The 23,039-nt window shown below is 46.5% G+C and overlaps 1 protein-coding gene across 3 annotated transcripts in view; it reads right to left on the reverse strand.

Annotated features, from left to right (window-relative positions):
- Positions 1 to 23,039, reverse strand: part of RNF31 (ring finger protein 31) — a 482,477-nt gene that overhangs the window by 434,573 nt on the left and 24,865 nt on the right. For all 3 annotated transcript variants that reach the window (XM_078644958.1, XM_078644957.1, XM_078644959.1), the window contains exons 2-3: positions 11,847 to 12,080; positions 11,085 to 11,231 (exon numbers count right to left, since the gene is read on the reverse strand). In XM_078644958.1, the coding sequence (XP_078501084.1) occupies positions 11,085 to 11,231; positions 11,847 to 12,026 (327 nt within the window). In that variant the 5' untranslated portion in view covers positions 12,027 to 12,080. The remainder of the gene's footprint in view (positions 1 to 11,084; positions 11,232 to 11,846; positions 12,081 to 23,039) is intronic.

The following is a 23,039-nucleotide window of genomic DNA, read 5'->3' on the forward strand; positions in this document are numbered from 1 at the left end:
TTTTTTGGGACTGTTAGCACTCTTTGAAGCAGTCCTGGGCATTTTCCCTAACTACGTCCACTCTGTGTTCGGCGGCCTGCCTCTCATTTTGGGACTCGTAGCAGGGATATTATTTTTATTCCTCCTGCTCCGTTATGGCAAATCTGGCCACGAGCGATACCCAAGCCAGCATGGAAAATGCGCTGCAGGCTATGAGGTACCGTGACAGAATAACACAGATCCTTGGCTTGGCTCATTTGAGAGAGCTGAATACCACATAGTTCATGACATTCAGACCAATCTGGCAAGATTGCATCTTACCTGTTCTACGATGCCTGCTTTGTGGAGAGGAATGAGTGTTAGATATCTGTCTAACACTACCATCGGTTATGCCAACGGATGCTGACGCATTACTGGGTCCGGTAATGGCTCATGTGTTGTGTTGCCCCCAGCGGCTACCAATCCTGATGACGGCATTCATTGAGATCTCACCGGCAAATGCAACTGGAGGTGAGATACGCGGATCAACAGGCACACAGGTACCATCTGCTATGAACATTGGTAACGCGGTTGACGCTGGTGGCGATGCTTCACATATGTGCACAATTTACCTTCTTAATGAAGTAGTCGGACTTTCATCTACTGTGGTAGACGATTTCTTTGCCAGCCTTGATGACTTAATGTTTTCTCCTGACACCGAGAATAACTTTTGAAATTAGCACACAGTGTCCTTTCGCTCTCTGAAATTCGACCTTCACTTTTTTCAAAACAAAAGCTTTTAACTTTGGAACAGTATTTTTCTACGATTTGATCTGACTAATTTCCAAAAAACAAAACTGAACTTTGGCACAAAAGTAATCTGCTTAAAGTAGAACTATTCTTAGAGAACAATAATTCCTTGAACACTTCCTACAAACAATATTAGCCTAATCCACAAACCAAAACAGTTTGTATATTCTGCTATGGGATGGTCTCGACATTTTTCTTCTGTAACTAAGAGCCACTTCATAAATGTAATTTTCGTGATTCATTCAGTTAGCATTGCTACTATCATCTCATATGCTTACAATGAAGTCATTTCCTTCACTTATGTATTATACAAAATGCTCATTTTTTTCGTGTGCAACCATTTCTAAATGCATTTTATATGATTTTAGGGGGTTGTAAACACATACTCTAGATTATATGTTTTAGTATTTACCCTTAGATTAACATATTAGCATGGAGTGGGTATTATGTATTATTTTAGGACTCTATTGTAAGTTTCCCGCTTCATGCCCCTATATAGGTATAAATCACCATATCCTTATATAGGCATAGAAATCATAACCATATTTAGGCATAGCTCATGCAGTCCAAATACAGCAGGGTTACTTCCACTAGTTCCGAAAATCCACAACGATTTCTTGGAAAAACCCGCCTTCAGCAGTCCGGGACTTCCCCTTGCTTGAATATTGATTTATCCAAGACCTCATGGAGTTTAATGAACTGAGACTCTTTGATGATGTTATTATGTCCAACCATACGTCAAACCCGGCACCTTCAAGGTATAAATATGCACACACTTGCCCAAGCAAACACACTGTGGTTTGGAGCAGTTCGACTATCTACTTGCCAGACGCGCCCTGCTACAGCAAGTGCTGAAGGAAGCCGACCCTCCAGCAGAAGCACTAAGAGAGACGCTGTCTTTTCTCCTACCGAGAAATCCAGATCCAGTGTTTCCAAGCTACCCTTGAGGGTTGCTGGGAAATTGAGTCCCAAGACCAACCTTCTTCATTCTAAACTAAGATACGGAGCTGGTTAGACCCTTTGAGAAATCTTAGGCAGATTCTTGGCAAAAGAATACTACATTTATGCTACACCTCACTTACTTCCTCCCTCGTACTAAACTTAGGTTAGGTACATTGGGGTAGGCGAATTTTAGAAGCACCAGTTGAGTACTTTTAGCCTCTGTTATTTATGTATGTATTTATCTATGGTTTAGGAACCATACAATTTATTTATTTATTTTATTTGCAGGTTTGTACCGCGCTGGCTTCGACTCCCGGAGGAGTATCTCCGCGCCTTTGGCTTCTACAACATAAGTTTAGGGGAAGGACTATATTAGCAGCTGTTCTAGTCTAGTGTTGGAATAAGAAGGTCTTCACCATCTTTCTAAAAGGGAAGTGTTCTGCACATAGCCTAAGGGATATTGGGAGACTATTCCAAAGAGAAGGTCCAGCTACTGATAATGCTTTAGTTCCATGTCTGATTCAGAAAAGGGGGTGGTGATGAACAGAGTGCCTGAATTAAGCAGACCACTCTTACCCAGTCCAAAGATCAGGGCTTGATCCATCACCGTTTTTTAGCTCACTGCACCATCCCAGCTCAGAACTTGGCTATATGCAAATTAGTCTGTTCCTGTCCCAGTGCATGATGGGAACAGGGCAAACCAAACTACCAAGCCAATTCTTGTACTGGGAAGGAAACAAGCTTCCGGGGACCAGTTTCTGCCATTTCAGGCGTCGTCGGCCCGGCTTGCTTGAATCCTGATGGTGCAATGAGCAAGGGACTCACATCTGAGTATACCCTTCCACGCTTATGGTGGACAAAATGATTCAGAAAAGGGGGTGGTGATGAACAGAGTGCCTGAATTAAGCAGACCACTCTTACCCAGTCCAAAGATCAGGGCTTGATCCATCACCGTTTTTAGCTCACTGCACCATCCCAGCTCAGAACTTGGCTATATGCAAATTAGTCTGTTCCTGTCCCAGTGCATGATGGGAACAGGGCAAACCAAACTACCAAGCCAATTCTTGTACTGGGAAGGAAACAAGCTTCCGGGGACCGGTTTCTGCCATTTCAGGCGTCGTCGGCCCGGCTTGCTTGAATACTGATGGTGCAATGAGCAAGGGACTCACATCTGAGTATACCCTTCCACGCTTATGGTGGACAAAATGATTCAGAAAAGGGGGGCCGACGAGGCTGAAATGCCAGAAACCGGTCCCCGGTAGCTTGTATCCTTTCTGGTGAAGAATCGGCTTGGTAGTTTGGTCTGCCCCGTTCCCATGATGCACTGGGCCAGGGACAGACTAATTTGCATATAGCCAGGTTCTGAGCTGGGATGGGGCAGTGAGCTAAATAACGGTGATGGATCAAGCCCTGATCTTTGGACTGGGTAAGAGTGGTCTGCTTAATTCAGACACTCTGTTCATCACCACCCCCTTTTCTGAATCGTTAGTTCCATGTCTGGCCTTCTTTGCTCTAGGTACACACAGAAGGCCTTGTTCATTCGACCGGAGTGTCCGGGAGGGTATGTAAGGTACAAATTTGGTGGTCAGGTATGCAGGACCCATTCCATTCAGGCTTTTATGTATGGTGCAGCATACCTTGAACTTGGCCCTCTGTCTGACAGATAACCAATGTAATTTTGTCAGCAGAGGTTTGGAGGGCGTACGAGGAGGAGCGTTCAGAACCAGGCGAGCAGCCGTGTTCTGGACCACCTGAAGTCTTTTCGTAACTCCTTCGTTAGCAGACAGGAGCAGGCCATTGCAATAGTCCAATCGACTCAGGACCAGAGCCTGTACCAACGTCCTACTGGTTGCATCTGGTAGTAAGGGGAAGATTTTACGCAGCATGCCAATCACATGGAAGCAGGCTCCCACCACCTGGTTGCCATGTTGTTTGAGAGTGAGCTCCTGATCTAAACGGACTCCCAGGTTCTTGACTATTTGTTTGGGCTTGGGTACTGGTCCGAGATCTTGTGGCCACCAGTCTGGAGTCCAGAGTAGTTTTGCCTCACCAAACAACATGACTTCTGTCTTCCCAACGTTGCATTGCAAGTAATTGGAAGACATCCAGCGTGCCACTGCTTTCATGCCCTGAGAGAAGGAGTTCCTAACCTCGGGTGTAAAGATCTTAAAGGGAAAGAGGAGTTGCGTATCATCCGCGTAGGATATTGGGTTGAATCCATACGTTCTCATGATGTTAGCCAGTTATGTTAAAAAGCGTGGGACTCAGACATGAGCCCTGTGGCACCCCCTTGGAGATTTCAACTTCCTCTGACCGATACGTACCCATAGCTACTTGCTGGGAGCGATCAGTTAGGAAACTCTTCAACCATGCCAGTGCTTCATGCTTAAGGCCGATGTTAGCTAGCCTGGCAGTTAGGATGGAAAAAGAGACGGTGTCAAATGCCGCAGACAGATCCAACAGCACCAGGATAATGGAGTGACCCCTATCCTGGTACATGTGTAGATAGTCTGCGACTGACATCATGGCGGTCTCGGTACTATGTCTGGGCCTGAAGCCTGATTGCGATTGGTCCAACACTTCTGCGGATTCAATGTATTTAGACAGATTTCTGTTTACGTGTTTTTCAATAACTTTGCCTAAAAAAGGGAGCAGGGATATAGGTCTGAGGTTGCTCTAATAATAATAATAATCATTTATTGAGCGCCTGGCTGCACAAAACTGTGTGTCCCCGCGCTGACTGCAAGTTCAACCCATCCAGAGGCCAGAGAACAGGTAGAGGAGCTAAGCTGTGGGAAATAGATGCGTTTTGAGTTTGGCTCTGAACTTGGTTTCCGATGGCTCCATCCGGAGCTGTATCGGTAGGGCATTCCAAAGCTTGGTGGCTAAGTAGCGGAAGGATTTTCCTCCCATTTTAGCTTTAGTGATGCGAGGGATTTTAAATAGCATCATGCCTGCTGATCTGAGGTCTCTAACCGGCCTATGGATGGTAAGAAGGCCTCTCAGATAGCTGGGACCTTTATTTTGAGCAATGCGATGTGCATAGCAGAGAGTTTTGAATATGATCCTCTCTTTAATGGGTAGCCAGTGAAGCTTGGCACGTGCATTTTTAGTGGATGCTCTCCTAGGGAGACCAAGCACCAGTCGTGCAGCAGAGTTTTGGATGCACTGTAGCTGGTGTAGGCTCTTTTGATTAAGACCAAGTAGGAGAGCATTGCCATAGTCCAAATGAGGGGATATTAAGGCATGGACTATGGTCTTTCTTGCTTCGGTTGGGAGAAGGTCTAATACTTTACGCAGTACTTTTAAAGTACTATAGCATTTGCCTGTTACTTTGTTTACTTGAGTTCTGCCTGAGAGATCGGTGTCAAGCATGACTCCGAGATTCTTCACTTTCTCTACAGGCATGGGCACTTCTCCCAATTCACTAGGCCACCATGCTTGCGACCAGACTGAGGTCTCCTTCCCAACTATTAGTACCTCTGTTTTATCTCCGTTTAAACGGAGACAGTTGGCGTTCATCCATGTCGCTATTTTTAACATGCAGTTAGAGAAGTTGGAAGCTAAGTCTCTACTGTCTGGCGTTATTTTGAACACCAACTGAGTGTCGTCAGCATAGCGGACAATGCCCACCCCAAATTCCTCCGCGATGTATGCCAGGGGTTCCATGTAGATGTTAAATAAGGTAGGGCTCAAACTAGAGCCCTGTGGAACCCCGTGGCTAACATCGCGAGGAGAAGATTTGAAGGGTGGGCAATGAAGTTGGAAGGTTCTTTCGGTGAGGTATGACTGAAACCAGGTGAGGGCAGAGTCTTTTACTCCTATGTCTGAGAGCCGAGACAGCAGTGTTGAGTGCAGCACGGTGTCAAACGCTGCACTTAGGTCCAATAGGACCAACGCTGCTGTCTCTCCCTCATCCACCAGTTTCCGAATCAGTTCGGTGGAATATAGAACGGCTGATTCTGTAGAATGGCCTGATCTAAATCCTGATTGGGAAGGGTGGAGGAGTGCTTCTTTCTCCAAATACTCCATGAGTTGGAGATTGGCTACCTTCTCTATGATCTTGGCACAGAAAGGGAGAAGGGAAATTGGCCGCAGGTTTTGGAGCTGAGTAATAGAAATATTCGGTTTCTTTTTTAATGGGAGTACCAGAGCAGATTTCCAGTTTTTCAGGACGTTGCCTTCCCGGAATGAGGTTGTGATCATGCTGCTTATATGATCCAATAATAGGCTTTCCATGACCGCTTTGAACTGTTCCGGTGGGCAGGCATCCATAGGGGAGCCAGAGCAGATAGAATTTATAATTTTCATAAGTTCCTGTTTATTGGGGGTCCTGAAGTTGGTAAACTGGGATTTAAGGGGGCAAGAATTTAGAGCCTCCACCTTATTATTATCTGATCTGGTACTACAGGAAAATGTAGCATGAATTTTTTCTACCTTCTCCACAAAGAAGTCGGCTATCTGGTCGCAGATCTCTGTGGAGTAGGTATCTTTAGTATCTAGGCGAGAAAGTGTGGTAATTTCTTTATAGATACCGAATAATTCCTTAGTAGGGTTTTTAGCTTGCACAATTCTGCTCTTGTAATAGATACTCTTTTCTAATCGTACCAGCTTTTGATATTTTTTTAACTCAGTTTTATAGTTTTCTTTGAGTTCAGGAGTGTAGCTTTTCCTCCACTTTCGTTCGATGGATTTGCATAGGGCTTTAGCTATTTTCAACTTTTCAGAAAACCAGGGGGCGTTTTTAGATTGTCGTGCTGGGGGTTTGGTCGTCCAGGGCGCAATTTTATCTAATGCTTTAGTTAGCCATGATTCAAAATTGTCCCATACCTCCTGTAGGGATAGGCCAGTTGCCGGGGGGTGTTCAGTGAGTTCCTGCAGCAGCAGTTCAGGAGTGCTTTTTTTAAAGTTACGGCGTTTGTAGGGAGGGTTATTTGCATGTGACTTAATAGTCTTGTTAGTGGTTATTTTGAATGGCACCATCCTGTGGTCCGACCATATTAATGGAATGGGTGAGGAAGTATTTACCCCATCCCAGTTCGAGAATATCGGATCTAGTAGATGCCCTTGTTGATGCGTAGGCAGGGTAGATAGAAGTTTAAGATCGATTGCGTCGAGGGCATATAGAAGGAGCTGTGCTTCCTTGGAGTGGCTATCCTCTAGATGGATATTCAAGTCGCCAAGTATGAGCAGTTTTTTGTGTCTAATGGCTAACTGAGTGGTTAGTTCAATAAGATGGCTGCTGAAGGATTGTGCTGCTCCAGGGGGTCTGTATATTAATAGTCCCATGATAGTATTGTTAGTATCTACCTTAATGGTGAATCTTCCACATTCACTGTCCATGAGTTTTTGTTCAATTAGAGTGCACTCCAGTACGTTTTTGCTAATCATAGCTAGTCCACCTCCCCGTTGTTTCTGACGATCTATTCTCAAAAGGCAATAGTTACTGGGTATAGCCTCTAAAACCTCCGGGGATGAGGCTTCCTCTAACCATGTTTCAGTAAGAAACATGATATCCAGATCGCCCTTTGCAAGCAGGTCAAAAATCTCAGTTTTATGCTTAGGCATGGACCTACAGTTAAGTAAAGCCATATTTAGTTCCGACGTGGTGTGCAAGAAGGAGATAGTATTGGGAAGTGATTGATGGCAAGTGTTGCAGTGTGCGGGTATGGATATTGGATCTGTAGCGTGTAAACAGTCGAATAATGGTGGCGTACCAAGTTTCAGCAGGTCTTCTTTAGTATATTGATAGCGCGGGCTCTGATTGTTATGTGGCTCCAAAGATGACTGGGAGCCGGGTCTATAGAGTCCTGCCCCGAGCCCCGTCCGTTCGCGGACGGGCGCAGACGGGCAGGACTCTGGCTTGACTCCGGCGCGCGATCGGCGCTCCCGCAATGCGCGTCCGCTGCGCGGAGCCATGCACGTATGTATTTATGACGTCGTCCGAGCGACGTTCCCAGCGAGCCCTCACTAATATGGCCGCTGTAGTATTCCCCCAGTCCCCGCAGATGATGGCTCCTAAATCGGCCACACCCACCGAGAGAGTCCGAACAAGTAGTCTGCTCAGGGAGAAAAAGTGGAGCGAGACTCCAGGTCTCATGCACCGATCCACTGAAACAGATATGGGCGCAGTGAGTGACAAAAATTAGATTTTAAAATGACTCAATGTCAGGATAGCGTCTATTACTTCAGCGCTATGGGGGGGGAGAGGACACAGGGAAAATCAAACAGTCACAAGATTTTTAAAATAAGAAGCGATTTAAAATAGTAGACCTCCCGGCTCAAGCCTCAGGAGGGAAAAGCAGCAGTCTTACAGTATTATTTTATTCTACTATTTATACTGTATGCATTATATTTTACAACCAGTGTTACGATTGTAGCAGTTAATTTCTTATGCTTGAGAAAGAAGACTGTTCAATAAAACCCTTTTATTGAAAACGCCCGTCTTTCTACTTTCTCTGCACCTCTGGTGAAACGAAGCATGCACGATTGACTGAGTGAAATATCTATCTATTGTTTCCACGACTCTGAAGATCAGTTTTATCTTGGGGAAACAAAGTTGTAATGTTTATGCGGTTGTTAGAGACTAATCCCTTCTTGTGAATTCGAGAAAGTTTCTAGTGACCTCTGAGCTAGCTGGCACACACAATTAAGTTTAGTATATTCGATAGAGACCTAGTCGACCTCAGTCCTACGTCTAATCTATAGGATATACTATTCCAATGCGCAGAGCCTATTAGGAATATAGGAACTACACTACATCACAGAGGCCAGCATCGAGAGTGGACCTGCTGTCCTGTTTTGTCCACATCTCCAGGTCAACGGCAAGAAGTGAGAGCATCCAATGCAAGTGACCTGCTGGACAAAACTCCCCTACACACAAGCCCCACGGACAAAGACCAAACCAAACAATGGTCCTCCCCACCTTCCCTCAGAGTCTTTCAAGAGCTGAGTTCCTCTTTGGGTTCTGCCGCACTTTTCCCCAGGTCCTCACTTGCAGCCTTTTTCTGTTACAGGTTTCTCCATGGGAGCCGTCGCCAAATGGATGAAAAACTGCTGCCTTCAACTAAACACCAACAAAACGGAAATACTCATCATGGGCCCAAACCAAGACGCCTGGAACGACACCTGGTGGCACCCCGCCCTCAGAAGCCCGTCCAGCCCCACGGACCACACACGCAACCTGGGAATCAGCCTGGACTCAAGAGCTCAAAATGGACCGCCAGATCAACTCTGTCTCGTCCTCCTGCTTCCACGCCCTCCGCCTCCTACGTAAGACCTTCAAATGGATCCCCCTCGAACACAGAAAGACCGTCACTCCGACACTGGTCGCCAGCAAGCTCGACTGCGGCAACGCACTCTATGCCGGAATAAACAAAAACCTCACCCGCAAGCTACAGAACATCCAAAACGCCGCCGCAAGACTGGTCTTCAACCTGCCAAGAATCTGCCACAAGTCCCAGCACCTGCGCACACTCAATTGGCTCCCCATCGAAGCTAGAGTCACCTTCAAGATGCTAACCCATACTCACAAGGCCCTCCACGACACCGGACCAGCATACCTGAACAGCTGACTCAAATTCCACACACCCCGAAGGACCCTACAATCAGCCCAGCTCTCCTACGCCGTGGTCTCCCGCACCAGAAAGACCAGATCGCCGTCTGCGCGACCAGAGCCTGGAACGACCTTCCGCTCCACCTCAGACAGATAACATCGCTCCCCATCTTCGCAAAAAACCTCAAAACCTGGCTCTTCGACAGATACCCTCCTTGATGGAATGGAACATGCGAAACCCCGCCCCCCACTCCTCCCAGCGCCTTGAGACCCTTACGAGTGAGTAGTCGCGCTTAACACCGGATTGAATTCAACAATAGCATTCGAGGCTACCACTGTGACCAAGCACCTGTGCAGCGAGACAGACCAGGGCTGGTAAAACCTAACTGCTGGTGGTGGTTCGAAGGACCTTGCCCCTAGGCACCTTAAGTCTAAGAGATCAACTCCGACGAATGTTTACAAGTCTACCTATGTAGTGAATGTTTCTCCCATAAGATAACACTTCCGCGTTCGAGGCTCATGCCTCAAATCTGACATCAATTTTAGAAATACAGTCAAATGCAGCTAACTCGAAAAGTACTTACCCGATTACAACAATCTTAGTTTCTAAATTATTTTAAAAAAAAATCAGTTCTTTTCTTTAATTGGTCTAGAATTTCTTAATTGAGTGCGTGTCTCATTTATTGACTATGTGTGTACAACAAATGATCAACACTCCCCTATGATAAGCCTAAAGCTGCTCCACCACAAGAACACAAAATAGAAAACCCTGGGATTGCTAAAGCAAGCCCCAGTAAAGTAATAAGGGTCGTCTGGACTTTCTGCACAGTGCACCTCATTTTGGTACACTATATAGGAAGTCAGTTTCCAACAAGAAGTACACATCAACCCAGACGGCGGAAAGAAAACAACATAAGAGAGTTGATGACCATGCTCATTATCATCAAGAGTAGGAGTCATAGTCCCTCGTGACTCGAAAGTCTTCTTTCAAGAAAAACAACTTGCATACATCCAGGCCCAACACTAGATGGAGGAGCACGCACAGCACGTGTATTTACAGCCCTACAAACCTTGAAAAATAAATTTCAACTCCACTCACTAAAGTGAGCTGGAAGTAGCAGAAAAAGCGAGAGAATATTCGAGAACACGAAAAGGTAGATGGGGAAGGGTGATTAAGTGTGCATTGAATGCAGGGGGTGCATGTAGACGGCAATGGTTACATCCTCCGCAATATATAAATTATGTTCTATTAGATAATAAAATGTAAACCCTAATATAATATAAAATAGTCTTTTCCTTGAAAAACCATATCCGTGGTGTCCATTTGAAGCACAACTTCCAAAACAAAATACACTACACAGGTACCTTGTAGTCATTAGCCTGTAAGACATGGAGTACATCTATTCCTATCTTGTCATAACTATTCCAGGCATCTCAACTTTAGAGGCCTCGCTCTGTATTTTCCTTATTCTCTCTGGATGCCCTTCCCCCTTATGAGGTATTTCTCCAATATTGTATATTTTTATAAAGGAGTGTTCTGTGGGGGACAAGAAAACCTTAATAGTTCAACTGAAACAAAAATATGTACTGTGCTTCCGAGTCTGACAGCATAGGGCAAGATGTTCCTTGGAATCCACCACCGATTTCTGAAGCAATGGCAATCCTGCCAACAAATGTATCAACATAGATAGCTAGATGTTCTGTCTATAGTGCTATAACTGGATGCTAGGGTCTGCTCAATGTTCTGGAAAAATCAACAGTAAAACACCCCTTATTTCTCACATGACTTGTGGTGCATATCACCCTGCTCTCTACTCACCTTCATGGCATCTACTGTGGTCTTAAAAACCGGGTTGTTAAATTTCACAGAGCGCCAGTACTTGGGCTTCTGCGGGTTCAGCAAGTTCCGCCCATACTTCTCCAAGATGTTGAAGGATGTCGAGATCTTGCGCAGATAGATATTAGGCTGGAAGTTGGATCAAGGGGCAAGAAAGAGGTGAGGAGTCAGACAGAAATGTGGAGGAAAGTGGTGAAATGAGAGAAAAATTAACAAGAGACAAGGCAAAAATTGTAATCTGGGGGTTTATGCTACACTTTGTGCAAAGCAGAACAGACTTAAGGTACAAATTATGGGGGAATTGTTTTGTAAAGTATGATGCACACCCACTGTAGTAGAGTAGACTATTATGTTTTTCAGCACTATTAAAACTTCTTGAGACATACAGAATGCAATAGACATACAGTATCAGGTCCATTTACTTTCCAGGTAAGCGACTGTGGTCTTCTAAAAAGGAGACTGGGTTTTAAAACAAACAGTCCTAGAGATGATCTCATTTTTCATTTAATCTCCAACTTCCACTACCCAGGTAAGACTTCGACCCAAAGCCATTCCACATTACACTGGCTAATATATAGGAGGTGAAGTTGAGGGATTAGTTACAGATCTAAGAGGATTGTTGAGAAGCATATTTATTCCAGAAATTAACGGAGTCACCCTTGTGACCATTTGGCTATCAGCACCACTGGCACCCAACATCAAGTTCTGCTCGTCAGTCCCTTGTTCCCTGCTGAGATAGCTCACCTCTCCGATTGCATTAGTTAGAATGATGCCTACAGCATTTAGCTCCTGGTACTTCTCTTCGAGAGGCAGCACGATCTCCAAAAGGGCATGTAGGGCATCAGTATCAACTTCAGCTGGATTTACGCACAGGGTGCTCAAAAGGCTCACTCTCTTCTCCAAAAACAGGGTTCTTGCATCCATGTTGCACAGCTACAGCGCCTCTATAGAAACAAGCTTACACTCATAATTTGGGACCTGTAGTAAAGATGAAAGAAACATCAGCCTAAATAAAAAGCAAGAAACACCACCAGAAACAGTTATTGGAAGGGAGATGTGAGACTGCCTTCTGTGGGCTAGAGAGATGAGGCAGAACCACCTGTGACTACCACCCCTGAATGCGAGTGATCAAATCAGAAGACATCTTTATTTTATATTTATTAACTTTTGTTTATTTTACGAACAATTACATAAGAAAGTATATATTAAATCTCAGGCACAGCAATAACGAACCACAGCTTTCATTTTAATTAACTATGCAAATGAAGTAATGAACGTAAAGATTTCTAAAGTATGCGGCTACTACAAATGAAGGGCAGAATTAGAAAGTGAAAAGCCAAGTTTTCAGTTGCTGTCTGAAAGACCATTCACTATTCATTCAGTTTAGCTCTGCAGGTATGCTATTCCAAGCTGGCGGGCCCAGGAGGGAGAAGGCTCTGCCTCCGCTTTTTACTCGTTTAACCCTTGGAACTTTGGCAAAATAGCTGAGGTAAGAGCCCAGAGTTCTTAGGGGAGAGCAGAATTGAATCCGGGAAGATGGATATGTTGGTCCAGAATGGTGCAGAGCCCTGTGCACAAGAATCAGGATTTTAAACTGGATCCTTTTTTTGTCTGGGTAATTGAAGAGCCAGATTGGCTGCTGCGTTCTGCACCATTTGTAATTTCTGCAGCAGATATTGTGACAGTCCAGGATAAAAGGATATTGGCACAGTTCAACGTGGTCACCACAAGGGCCAAAAGAACAGTAATCTTTGCAGGAAGGGTAAGGATTTGCAGGAATTTTGTGGCTTTCCGCAACAGACCAAAACATGTGCCAACCACTGTATTAATTTGAGACTGTAGCGGCAGCTGTTTATCAATCTTCCTATCCAGGTTTTTCCCTACTTCTTCCTGGGTGTTAAGTGGAGGAGTCTTGTCCAGCCAATGGGCTTGCAGATCAAAAATACATTTAGGTCTAAAGCTGAGAATCTCAGTTTTATTGGTGTTGCATTTGAGCAGATTAAAGCCTATCCACCGCAATACAGCCAATAAGCATGGTATGATGTCATTATGGTCAATTGACTCATTCATCTTAAAACAGAAAAGTAGCAGGGAGTCATCAGCATAAAAGATTAACTTGGCATTGAAAGACTAAACTAGAGTAGCCAAAGGAGTCCTGTAGATGTTAAGGATAGTAGGACTAAGAGCCGCGTTCTGGGGCACTCCCACCGAAACATTACTCCTACTAGACGAGAAAGGTGGCAGCCAGACCTTTTGGGATTTGCCCTCAGGGAAGGTTCCAACTATTTTAAAGCTGTGCCACTGATGCCAATGTCATGAAGACGAGCAAGCAGTCTGGAGTGAGGTACCGGATCAAAAGCGTCAGAGAGTTCTAACAAGATCAAATACGCTTTAGTGCCAGCATCTAAAGAGTATTTGATCTCTTCAGACACTTCCACGAGCACGGTTTCAGTGCTAAATTTTGGTCTGAACCCTAACTGGCTAGGGTTGAGGAGCTTATTAGTTTTCTAGGTAGTTGGAAAGCTGCTGATTTACAAACGTTGCTACAATTTTGGAAGCCATAGGCAACAGGGAGATGGGTTTGTAGTTACTTGGAATCTTTGAGTCTGCATTTTTTGGATGTTTCAAGAGGCAGGATCTTTGCATGTTTCCAGGTGGAGGGCACAATCCCAGACGCCAGAAATTTATTAGGAAGGGGATTCAATGCCTGATCAATGGCATAGACTCCCTTATCAAAAACAGCTGGTGGACAGGGATTATAAGAGGAACCTGATCTTAGATTAAGCATGGCAAGTCTCCAATCAGCTACAAAAATTGGAAACAAAGGTGGAGAGTATACAGAGGATGGCATCAGGAGAGGGAGTGCAGATGTCTGGTAGATTCATTGTTGTTGAACTGCTTTGAATGTCTGCAATTTTTTTTCACTTTAACAAATGGATTTCCAGTCGTAGGATATGCTATGTTAAGTTATATGTAAAGCGCACTATCACCCGTGAGAGTATTCTATCTCGGAGCAGGTTGTGTGCCTAGCCCTGCCATGGATAGGTTGGTTAATTGGAAAGCCAAGCCTTCTGCTTCTTGCGGAATCCAAGAAGAGAGGACGAGGCTCTGAAGTGGTGTGGGATGTCATTCCACGCTTTAGAAGCATCCATCCTCCTGATCTGGTTGTGTGCATGTGTGAGATGTGTACGAGTAGTAGTCCTACAAAGTAAAGGTGTCTGGTAGCTTGAGGAAGAAAATCTGACGGTTAAGGTAGGTGGGATCCAAGGTTTATAGTACCTTCAATGTGTGTGTGTGAGGAGTTTGAGATAAGCATGTTGGAGTATCAAGACCCAGTGAGGAAGAGTCTGGCTCCCGAATTCTGGAAGGTTCGTAGTCTTACGAGTAGTTGCTTGGCATTCCCGGCTTATAGGGTGTTCCTGTAGTTCAACTTGCTCGTGATTGTGGTGTGACAGGCAGATTTTCTGGTGTTGCTTGGGAGCCATTTGAAGATTTTCCTCAGCATCTTTAAGGTGTGGCACCAGGAAGCAGTGATGGTATTGACTTGTGCGGTCATGTGCAGTTTGGTGTCGATGAGAATTGTGAGGTTCCTGGGAGAGTGCTTGGTGTGGGTCCGAGGTCGGTCGGCCACCACTTGGAACCCCATGGCGAGATGCTCTTGCCAAAGATCACTGCTTCGGTCTTCTCGGTATTGGGCTTGAGACAGATGGCTTTCATCCGGTTAGCGACTCCGGTCATGCAGGCTGTGAATGAGTTTCTTGAGTTGAGGAGCTTGTCTAAGAGGGAGAGTATGAGTAGTGCATCATCGGCATAGAAGAGGATGTTGATGTTGTGTGCGTGGAGGATTTTAGCAAGAAGGATGAGGTATGCATTGAAGAGGGTGGAGCATAGCATTATGGTAGGAATCCTTTGGTGAAGGTGTGGTGGGGACTAGGGTAAGATGCAGCCCCCGAGTGGATGGCCTTCTAGGTAGCATCAGTCTCAATGGTAGTGACGGCTGGTTGACAAGATGAGCGGGACCGGGCAGCCGGTGGCTTGAACACTGAGGAGGTTTGTTATTGCTGTCCGAGCTGCAGAGTGGAAAAAGCAAGATGGTGGGCGGAGTTCCCCGATGGGCAGTCAGCCCCGGGGAGAACCACACAAGGCGAGCACCTGAACCCCTGGGGAGCCAAGCCTGACTGGCAGCAGAACATGGGAGAGGGCTCCTGGCAGAATGACCTGACAAGGTACACTGCTTGTGCCTGTAGACGGTAAGCGTCCATCGTGCTACACAATCCCAGTGGCATAGAAGCGCTGTGCCTGGTTCCTGCAGCAGTCTAGGAGTTGAGGGGAGCCCCTGCGGGTGGACAGCAGGTGGAGAAGGCAGCCTGTACTGTGCCCTGGTGGTCCCCCATTGCCTATCGCCTATCGTGCAGTCCTTCCCCTGTCTTACCCTCGAAGCCCCTCCCCGCTCCAGGTACTGTAGAGGGCCGTCGGAAAAAACTAAATGGTGGGTGGAGTTCCTTGATGGGCGGCCAGCACCGGGGAGACCACACAGTGGGAGCTCCTGGCCCCCCTGGGGAGCAGAGCCCAACTGGCGGTGCGACGTGGTAGATCTTCTGACAGATCAGCCAACAAGGTGCACTGCCTAGGCCTGGAGGAGGTAAACACCTATCAGGCTACACACCGGCGGCATAGAAGCCCGGTGCCTGGTCCCTGCAGCAGCCTGAGAGGTGAGGGGGCGCTCCTGAGAGTGGATAGCAGGTGGAGGAGGAGACCCCTACTGTGCCCTTTTAATCCCTTACTGCTTGTCGCCTCCCCTGGCTTACCATTGGAGATCCTCCTAGGTCCAGCTACTGTTGAGGCGATTGAATAGGGGACAGCATTAAAGGGCTGTGGGTCACAGTGGCAGGGGCCCAAAAGAGGGGTGCAGCCGAACTTATTGGAATAGCACAAATGAACAAGCATTTGCAATGCAATAGGTTTCGCATTAGGAAAGTTTGAGCTATTGGTATTGTAAACTAAATTATTTTTTTTATTTATGTGTTGTTTTGAAAATAGCTAAATTAATAGCGTTGTCATTTACAATGCCAATAGTTATAACTTTCACAAAGGTGACACCTATAGCATTTGTAATGCAATATGTGTTGTATTTACGGGACTTAGATGTATTGCTATTACACATAACAATGGCTTTTAATTTTTTTATAAATAATAATACAAGTTATTGTAATTTATAATGGCAATAGCTTAAACTTTTGTGAATAACTTTTGTGAAGATTATGTTCAGTGTATTTTATTGTGATGAAAATCCAAGAACAGAAGTGAAATATTAACATCTTTTTGTGACATTTGTAAATAAAGCTTGAAACATTGAGAGAACATATTTGAACCAGTTGTTTGTTTGTTTTTTGGCAGAGTTTTATATAGCGCGAACTAGACCCGAACCGAATCGGGTATCAGAGCGCTTTACATAGCACCTGTTACGTTACATTAGGACACATTCATTTTTTTTGTTAGGCACGGGGAGATTAAGTGATTTGCCCAGAATCACAGGAAGTTTGGCGTCGTTACGAGACTCGAACCCAGTTCCTCCAGGTCCGAGGTCGAGCGCCTTAGCCGTTAGGCCAATTCCTCTCCTCAGTTGTTGTTGAATGGTTGCACAGATTGATGCTGTGGTGGCGCTGAGTGATGTTGTGGTGGCGACGAGTGATGCTGTGGCGTTCAGTAATGCTGTGGTGCCCCTGAGTGATGCTGTGGTGGTGCTGAGTGATGCTGTGGTGATGTGCTAGATAGATAGAGTAAGTGCGATAGATAGAGGGAGGGCGATAGATAGATAAAGGGAGGGCGATAGATAGATAGAGGGCTTGTGGGGTTGTGTGTGTGTGTGTGGGGGGGGTTGTGTGTGGGGGGTTGTGTGGGGGGGGTGTGTGTGTGTGTTGGGGGTTTGGGTGTGTCTGTGTGTGGGTGTGTGGGGGGGTTGTGTGTGTGGGGTTGTGTGTGTGTGTGGGGTGTGTGTGGGGAGGTTGTGTGTGTGGTGGGGTGTGGGGTTGGGGTGTGTGTGGGGGGATGTGTGTGTGTGGAGTTGTGTGTGTTTGGTTGTGTGGGGTTGTGTGTGTGTGGTTGTGTGTGTGAAGGGTTCTGTGTGTTGTGTTTGGGGTTGTGCGTGTTGTGTGTGTGGTTGTGGGGCTTTGTGTGGTGGTTGGGGTTGTGTGTGGTGGTTGTGTGTGGGGGTTGTGTGTGGTGATTGTGTGTGGGAGTTTTGTGTGTGTAGGGTTTTGTGTGTGGGCGGTTGTGTGTGGGGAGGTCTGGAGGTTGTGTGTGTGGGGGGTTGTGTGTGGGGGGGTTGTGTGTGTGAGCGGTTGTGTGTGTGTGGGGGTGTTGTGTGTTTGGGGGGTGTTGTGTGTGTTTGGGGGGGTTGTGAGGGAAACTGGGAGAGTGTATAGGACACCAGTCGAGAGAAGGATAGGAAAAAGTATCAGAGGCAAGAGATCACAAAGGAGAAATGACATTCAGGACAACATGTGAGAGGTTGTGAAAGATGAGAAGGGGTTCGAGTGGGGCTTGAATAATGTCCAGTTATAAATATGGTGACAAGGCTTACTGGACTCTCTTGTTTACCTGCTCATTATGTTGAATTGTTACTTGCACATGGGAGACATTATCTTGCTATTTTATGTTTCCTTCAATTATTAGGTAACTTACTTGGTCATGATATAGTCAAAGGTCAAGTGATGTATGCTGTATACATCTCTCCATGGTGAGCGGAACTATTTACCATTGTTGTCAGTGGGCTGTGCTTTGTAAGCAAGCATTCATGTTGATGCAATTCCAAATTTGATAGTGTTATGTCTTATCTCTTTGAAACTTAAAGAAAAGGATGTAATCATTGTTTCCGACTCATCGGGTTTGTAAATGCACAGTACTGCACTCATTTTCTGAACATTTTCCAGGTGGAATATCACAAAATGAAAATGTGGTCTTTAAAACCTAAAGGTTTGACCAACGGAACTGGCTCAATGTGTTTTCAAAAGCACAATTTGCCCGTATTTTCTAAAAGTACCATTAGGACGAAGGTGAGCGCCACTCTCAATTTCCAGGTCTTGTGATAACTGGGTGAATGTAGCTCTTACTATCAGTTTGACCAGGAAAGATCCAATTGTATTTGGTCTGTAGTTGTTAGGGTCATGCATGCCAGGTTTGTTTTCTTTAAGAATGGGTGTGTGTATGCCTTTTTTAAAGTCTTCTGGAAAGGCTCCTGTAGTTAAAGAATTATTGATGATTTTCCTTACTAGTGTGGAAGCAGTGTGGGTTAAAAGAATTTTCTTTAAGATTTGTGGTGGACAAGGTTTGGAAGGGCAACTGGTGGGCCGTCTTGCTTTGACCTGATCACTTTGAATGAACTTTTATACCTTGTGCACCAACCTTTCACTCTCTATAAATGCTGCATACATGTAGCTGATTTTGGATGCCTGCTGGATCATGCACTTAAGAGCATCAATCCTGCGCCAGATGCCTCTAGCTCGGGCACCATCAATGACCTAGTTCTTCAGGTCACCCAAGTGGTAGAGTTGGATTATGATCATGTAAAACGAGAATTCCATTTATCTAGCACAAAGTAGCCACAGCAGCATTTGTCAGTGTGGTGATGGTTGTGCATATTTCTAAGATCGTTATTTTATTGTGGATAAACTTGTTTTTAACTCATTCATGCTGTGGGCGGCACTCGGTAGGTGAAATGTGTTTCCACAAGAGCCTGGGTGGTATTAGACTCATGTAGTGTGACTGTCCTCTTCATTGCGGATTAGTATCGGTATTGCCTATCACCATTAATTTTGTGTTTGCACTTAGGGGTGTCTCAACTCGGCAGACAAAGGCTCATAAATAACATGAAAGGGTGGGTGGATGGGTAGATGGATGAATGAGCAAGTGAAAGGATGGATGAGTGGAAGAACGGATGAATGAAATGGAGTGGATGATAAAATGGCGGATGGATGGAAGAGTGTAAGGGTGGATGGATGGATGGATGAGTGAAAGGGTGAATGGATGATGACTGATAGTATGGATGTCTGAGTGAAAGGCCAGATGGAAGGGTGGAGTAAGAGGGTGGAGTAACAGGGCGGATGTATGGATGGATGAGCAAAAGAATGGAAGAGTAAGAGGATGGACGAGTAAAAGGATGGATGCTGGAGGGTCATTAACCCCCAACTGTAGCAGCTACAGCGTAGGTGAGGTTCTTGAATGGCTTCTTCTGTCTGCAACTTCGCATGCAGATGAGTGTGTGATAGGATGGGTGGATAGATGTGAGTGAAAAGTGGATGAATGGGTGAGTAAAATAATGGGTGGGTAGATGGGTGAATGAATGAAGTATGGATGGCTGAGAGAAAAGATGGAAGAGAAAGGATGGATGGATGAGTAAAAGAATGGCTGGATGAGAGAAAGGAAGGACAAGAGAAAGGATGGATGAGTTAAAGGGGATGGAGGGAAGGATGGATAAAAGCATGGATAAGTAGAAATATGGATGGATAAGTGAAAGGGTGGGTGGATGTATAAAAGGGTGGATGGAAGGATGAAAGTGTGAAAGAATGGATGAATGAGTGCAAGAATGGATGAATGAGTGCAAGAATGGATGAATGAGTGCAAGAATGGATGAATGAGTGCAAGAATGGATGAATGAGTGCAAGAATGGATGAATGAGTGCAAGAATGGATGAATGAGTGCAAGAATGGATGGATGAATGTGTAAGAATGGATGAATGAGTGCAAGAATGGATGAATGAGTGCAAGAATGGATGAGTGGTTGGAAGGATTAGTGAAAGGGTGGATAGATGAGTGAAAGGATGGATGAGTAAAAGGGTGGATAGAGAGATGGATACGTTAAATGGTGGATGTATGTATAGATGGATGGATGGATGGATAGGTTTAATAGATAGGCTTGATGATGGATATGTTTGGATATGGATGGTTGGGCGGGGGAATGGTGGAAGACAAGGTGGATGAAAGAATGGATGACAGGATGTAAAGGTAAAATTATAGATAGGTGGATGAATGGATGAATGTACAGATGCTTGGAGGAAAGAAATAAGAGCTCTTCTGGAGAGGGTCGCGAGGACTTGCTTCGTTTGCTTGGTGTCAAACATTTTGGTTATAAGTGGGGGGGGGGGGGCATTTCGTGTATGTTTTACGGGTGCTGCTGGCCCTTTATTGAAAAACAGGTGATTTAATGACTCAAAGTGTACCGTAAAGTGCAGTGGCCGCCACAGGCGTTGCGTCTGTTTAATGCATTGTGCCCCTGTGACAGGGAGCCGAACGCTGTCCCTCCCCATTAAGGGTGAAAGCGTCCAGCCAGGACCCTTCATTAAGTCAGGTTAGCTGTAATCCAATTGCAAGCTTTTACCTTTAGGGGGGCATACTTTACATTCTCCAGATTGCCCACTATTTCCCATTTAAAAGAAAGTACATAGCCAAGATCTACACAGACAGGGAACTACTTCTGCTGCTGCTCCTTTCGGAGACAGAGGGTCCCTTGCGCCCCCTCCTCCAGCAGCACCCCTCCTGGAGGCTGCGTGGGCGCCGTAGAGGGATCGGCGGCGTCACATCTTGTCTGCCATTCAGAGCGCACAAAAGTGTGGATGGTTTACGACTCTGGGGATCACGTGCAGTGAGTGGTGTCTGATTTAAAAACAACCCTCTCTTCCACGGTCCTCTGCGGGAGCTTATCACCGAAGTGAAGGGGTCGGGGACACTTTCAAGTGCCCATATAAGAGGCAGGCGCAGGACGCGCTCAGGGGGACCGAACCCAGAATCGGAGCACCTGTCCTTGAAGTGGCAGCACGCGCGGGGTCTTGGGATACAAGCCCTGAACCGTAGCCAGGTAAGCAACCAGGTCTCTAGCATGGCATGGGTCAGGTGGGCTGCGAAGGAACCCTGACATGCCCGTTTGTGTGCGCACAAGGAAGGGTTAGTTAGTTATAATATCCAAGTACGCACTGAGTCTACTGTGTAGGCATGGCTCTTCTAATGAAGCACTACCCTGCACGGAAGTCTTTAAGTCTTTATGTGCACATACGATCGTGATATGCCCCCCTAAATGACCGCATACGTGCCGAGGCTTGAACGCCGTGCCCGCACGCTCTTAGGGCAGCTGGAATGTAGCAAATGGAGCACGCTGCGTTTGGAAGGGCACGCAAGTGCGCGCGAGGCTCAGAAGAGCTGTGAAGTGTACAGGTGCGCAGTTGTGCACCACGTTCTAAATGCGCTCCTGTGCCGCTGAGCTCTCCTGAGGCGTGAAAGTTTCTCCTGCGAGCGCTGAGGTTTGAAAGGCGCGCGCGTGGGCGCTGTGATTAGCTGACTTTTTTGAAGGTGCGTCTGTCCGCGCTACGGACTGCTGGATTTCGAGAGAGGGGTGATTGTGGCGAGGTTACTTGCTCGTGTTCCTGGAGAGCGTTTCCCTCTTCAGTGTGCCCTCTTGGAGGCTTCCCATCCCGGGCAAGCCAGCTTCTCCTATGCGTGAGGCCGGCCTCCCTTCCCTCGCGCACAGGTCTACATACCACGAATGCAGGGTTCCCAGGCAAGCATGACCCTGGGCTCTGCTGCATGCTTCAGGTGACAGAGCTGCCTGCCTCCTCAACTGAGCTCAAGCGCTGCCACTGCCTGTTGCTGCTTCATGTGTGTCTTGGGTTTTTCTTTCCGCAGTTGAGACGCGAGGAAGGCAACAAACAGAAGTGACACTCATATGCCTCCTGCCGGTCCCGGGCCGGCAGCCAATCACAGCGCGGCCCGGGGATTGACGTCACGGGGGTGTCCCGGGCCGGGAACCAATCACGGCGCGGCCCGGGACACACGGCAAAAAGGGGCTGGGCTTAAAAAAAAGAGTCAGTAACGCCCATGATTCGCGTTCTGACCGGGAAAGAGTGCTGGACAACCGTGTCTTCCAATGGCTAGCCTCCATTTATGGAGCTAGCCAATGGAAGAAGGGGCGGTTTCAAGTCCCCACTGTTGAGATAACATTAGATTTCGCCATGGGCGTTGCAACTGCGTTGCAACGGCCAGGGCGAAACCTAAAAAGGGGGCCAGGTCTGGAGACAGGCATGCCTAGTGCCACTATCTGAGTGTCACTATCTTGGACAGGAACCCTAGTGCCCCTAGAGTGGGAGCCTGTACATTATGGACCCGCGGTCCTCTATTTCACACACCGTGGAAATTGAAGTGCAAAGATTTGGTGGGGATCCCCCGAGGAGCCCTCCAATTAAAACGCTGTTGCGGTGGGATGGTGGGGCCTCTGGGGTGGCCAACAGCGCTACAGTGAGATCGCAGGCCAAGGAGAGCTTGGTCACTTGCTGGTAGTTGGTAGCCGACAATCATGGGGCGCACTAGAACCAAATCGACAGACTAATTTTAGCAGTGGCTCCCGGTCACCTCTATTAGATAGCGTCCCAGCCAAGACCTTGGATACCAATATGGCCTCTTCGGGGCGACAACCTCGCTGGACAAGCTTGACCTAATCCTGCAGGAAATAAGGGAATCGAGTCAGGTTATGGAGCAAAAACTGAGGGCCATCACCTCGGACGTGAGCCTGTTAAATGAGGACCATTGCAAATTATCCGACAGTCAAAGCAACTGAACTGAAGCTTGTCATTTTCAGGAAGCTAAGAGGTGGCATCAAGATGAAGGCCTCACAAGTGGCCCTGCTTAAACCAGGTAAGCCGCCGCTGCCACCCAACAGGTGCGCTTCTTATCGGCCCATCTCTTATAAATGCTGAAGGTAAATTGCTTGCGAAGACCTTGGCGAAGCAGCTCACCCTGGTCCTGTGCCATGTGGTCTACCCAAACCAGTGTGAAGTCATTCCCCATCGTAGCGCCAGGCATTGTGTCCGGAGAGTCCACATGGCACTGGCCCATTTTTGGAAGCTACAATGTGCTACAGTGCTTATGCGCCTATATTTTGAATTAAACCTGC

The sequence above is a fragment of the Lissotriton helveticus genome, chromosome 5_1 (genome assembly GCF_964261635.1).
Source record: "Lissotriton helveticus chromosome 5_1, aLisHel1.1, whole genome shotgun sequence".
NCBI lineage: Eukaryota > Metazoa > Chordata > Amphibia > Caudata > Salamandridae > Lissotriton > Lissotriton helveticus.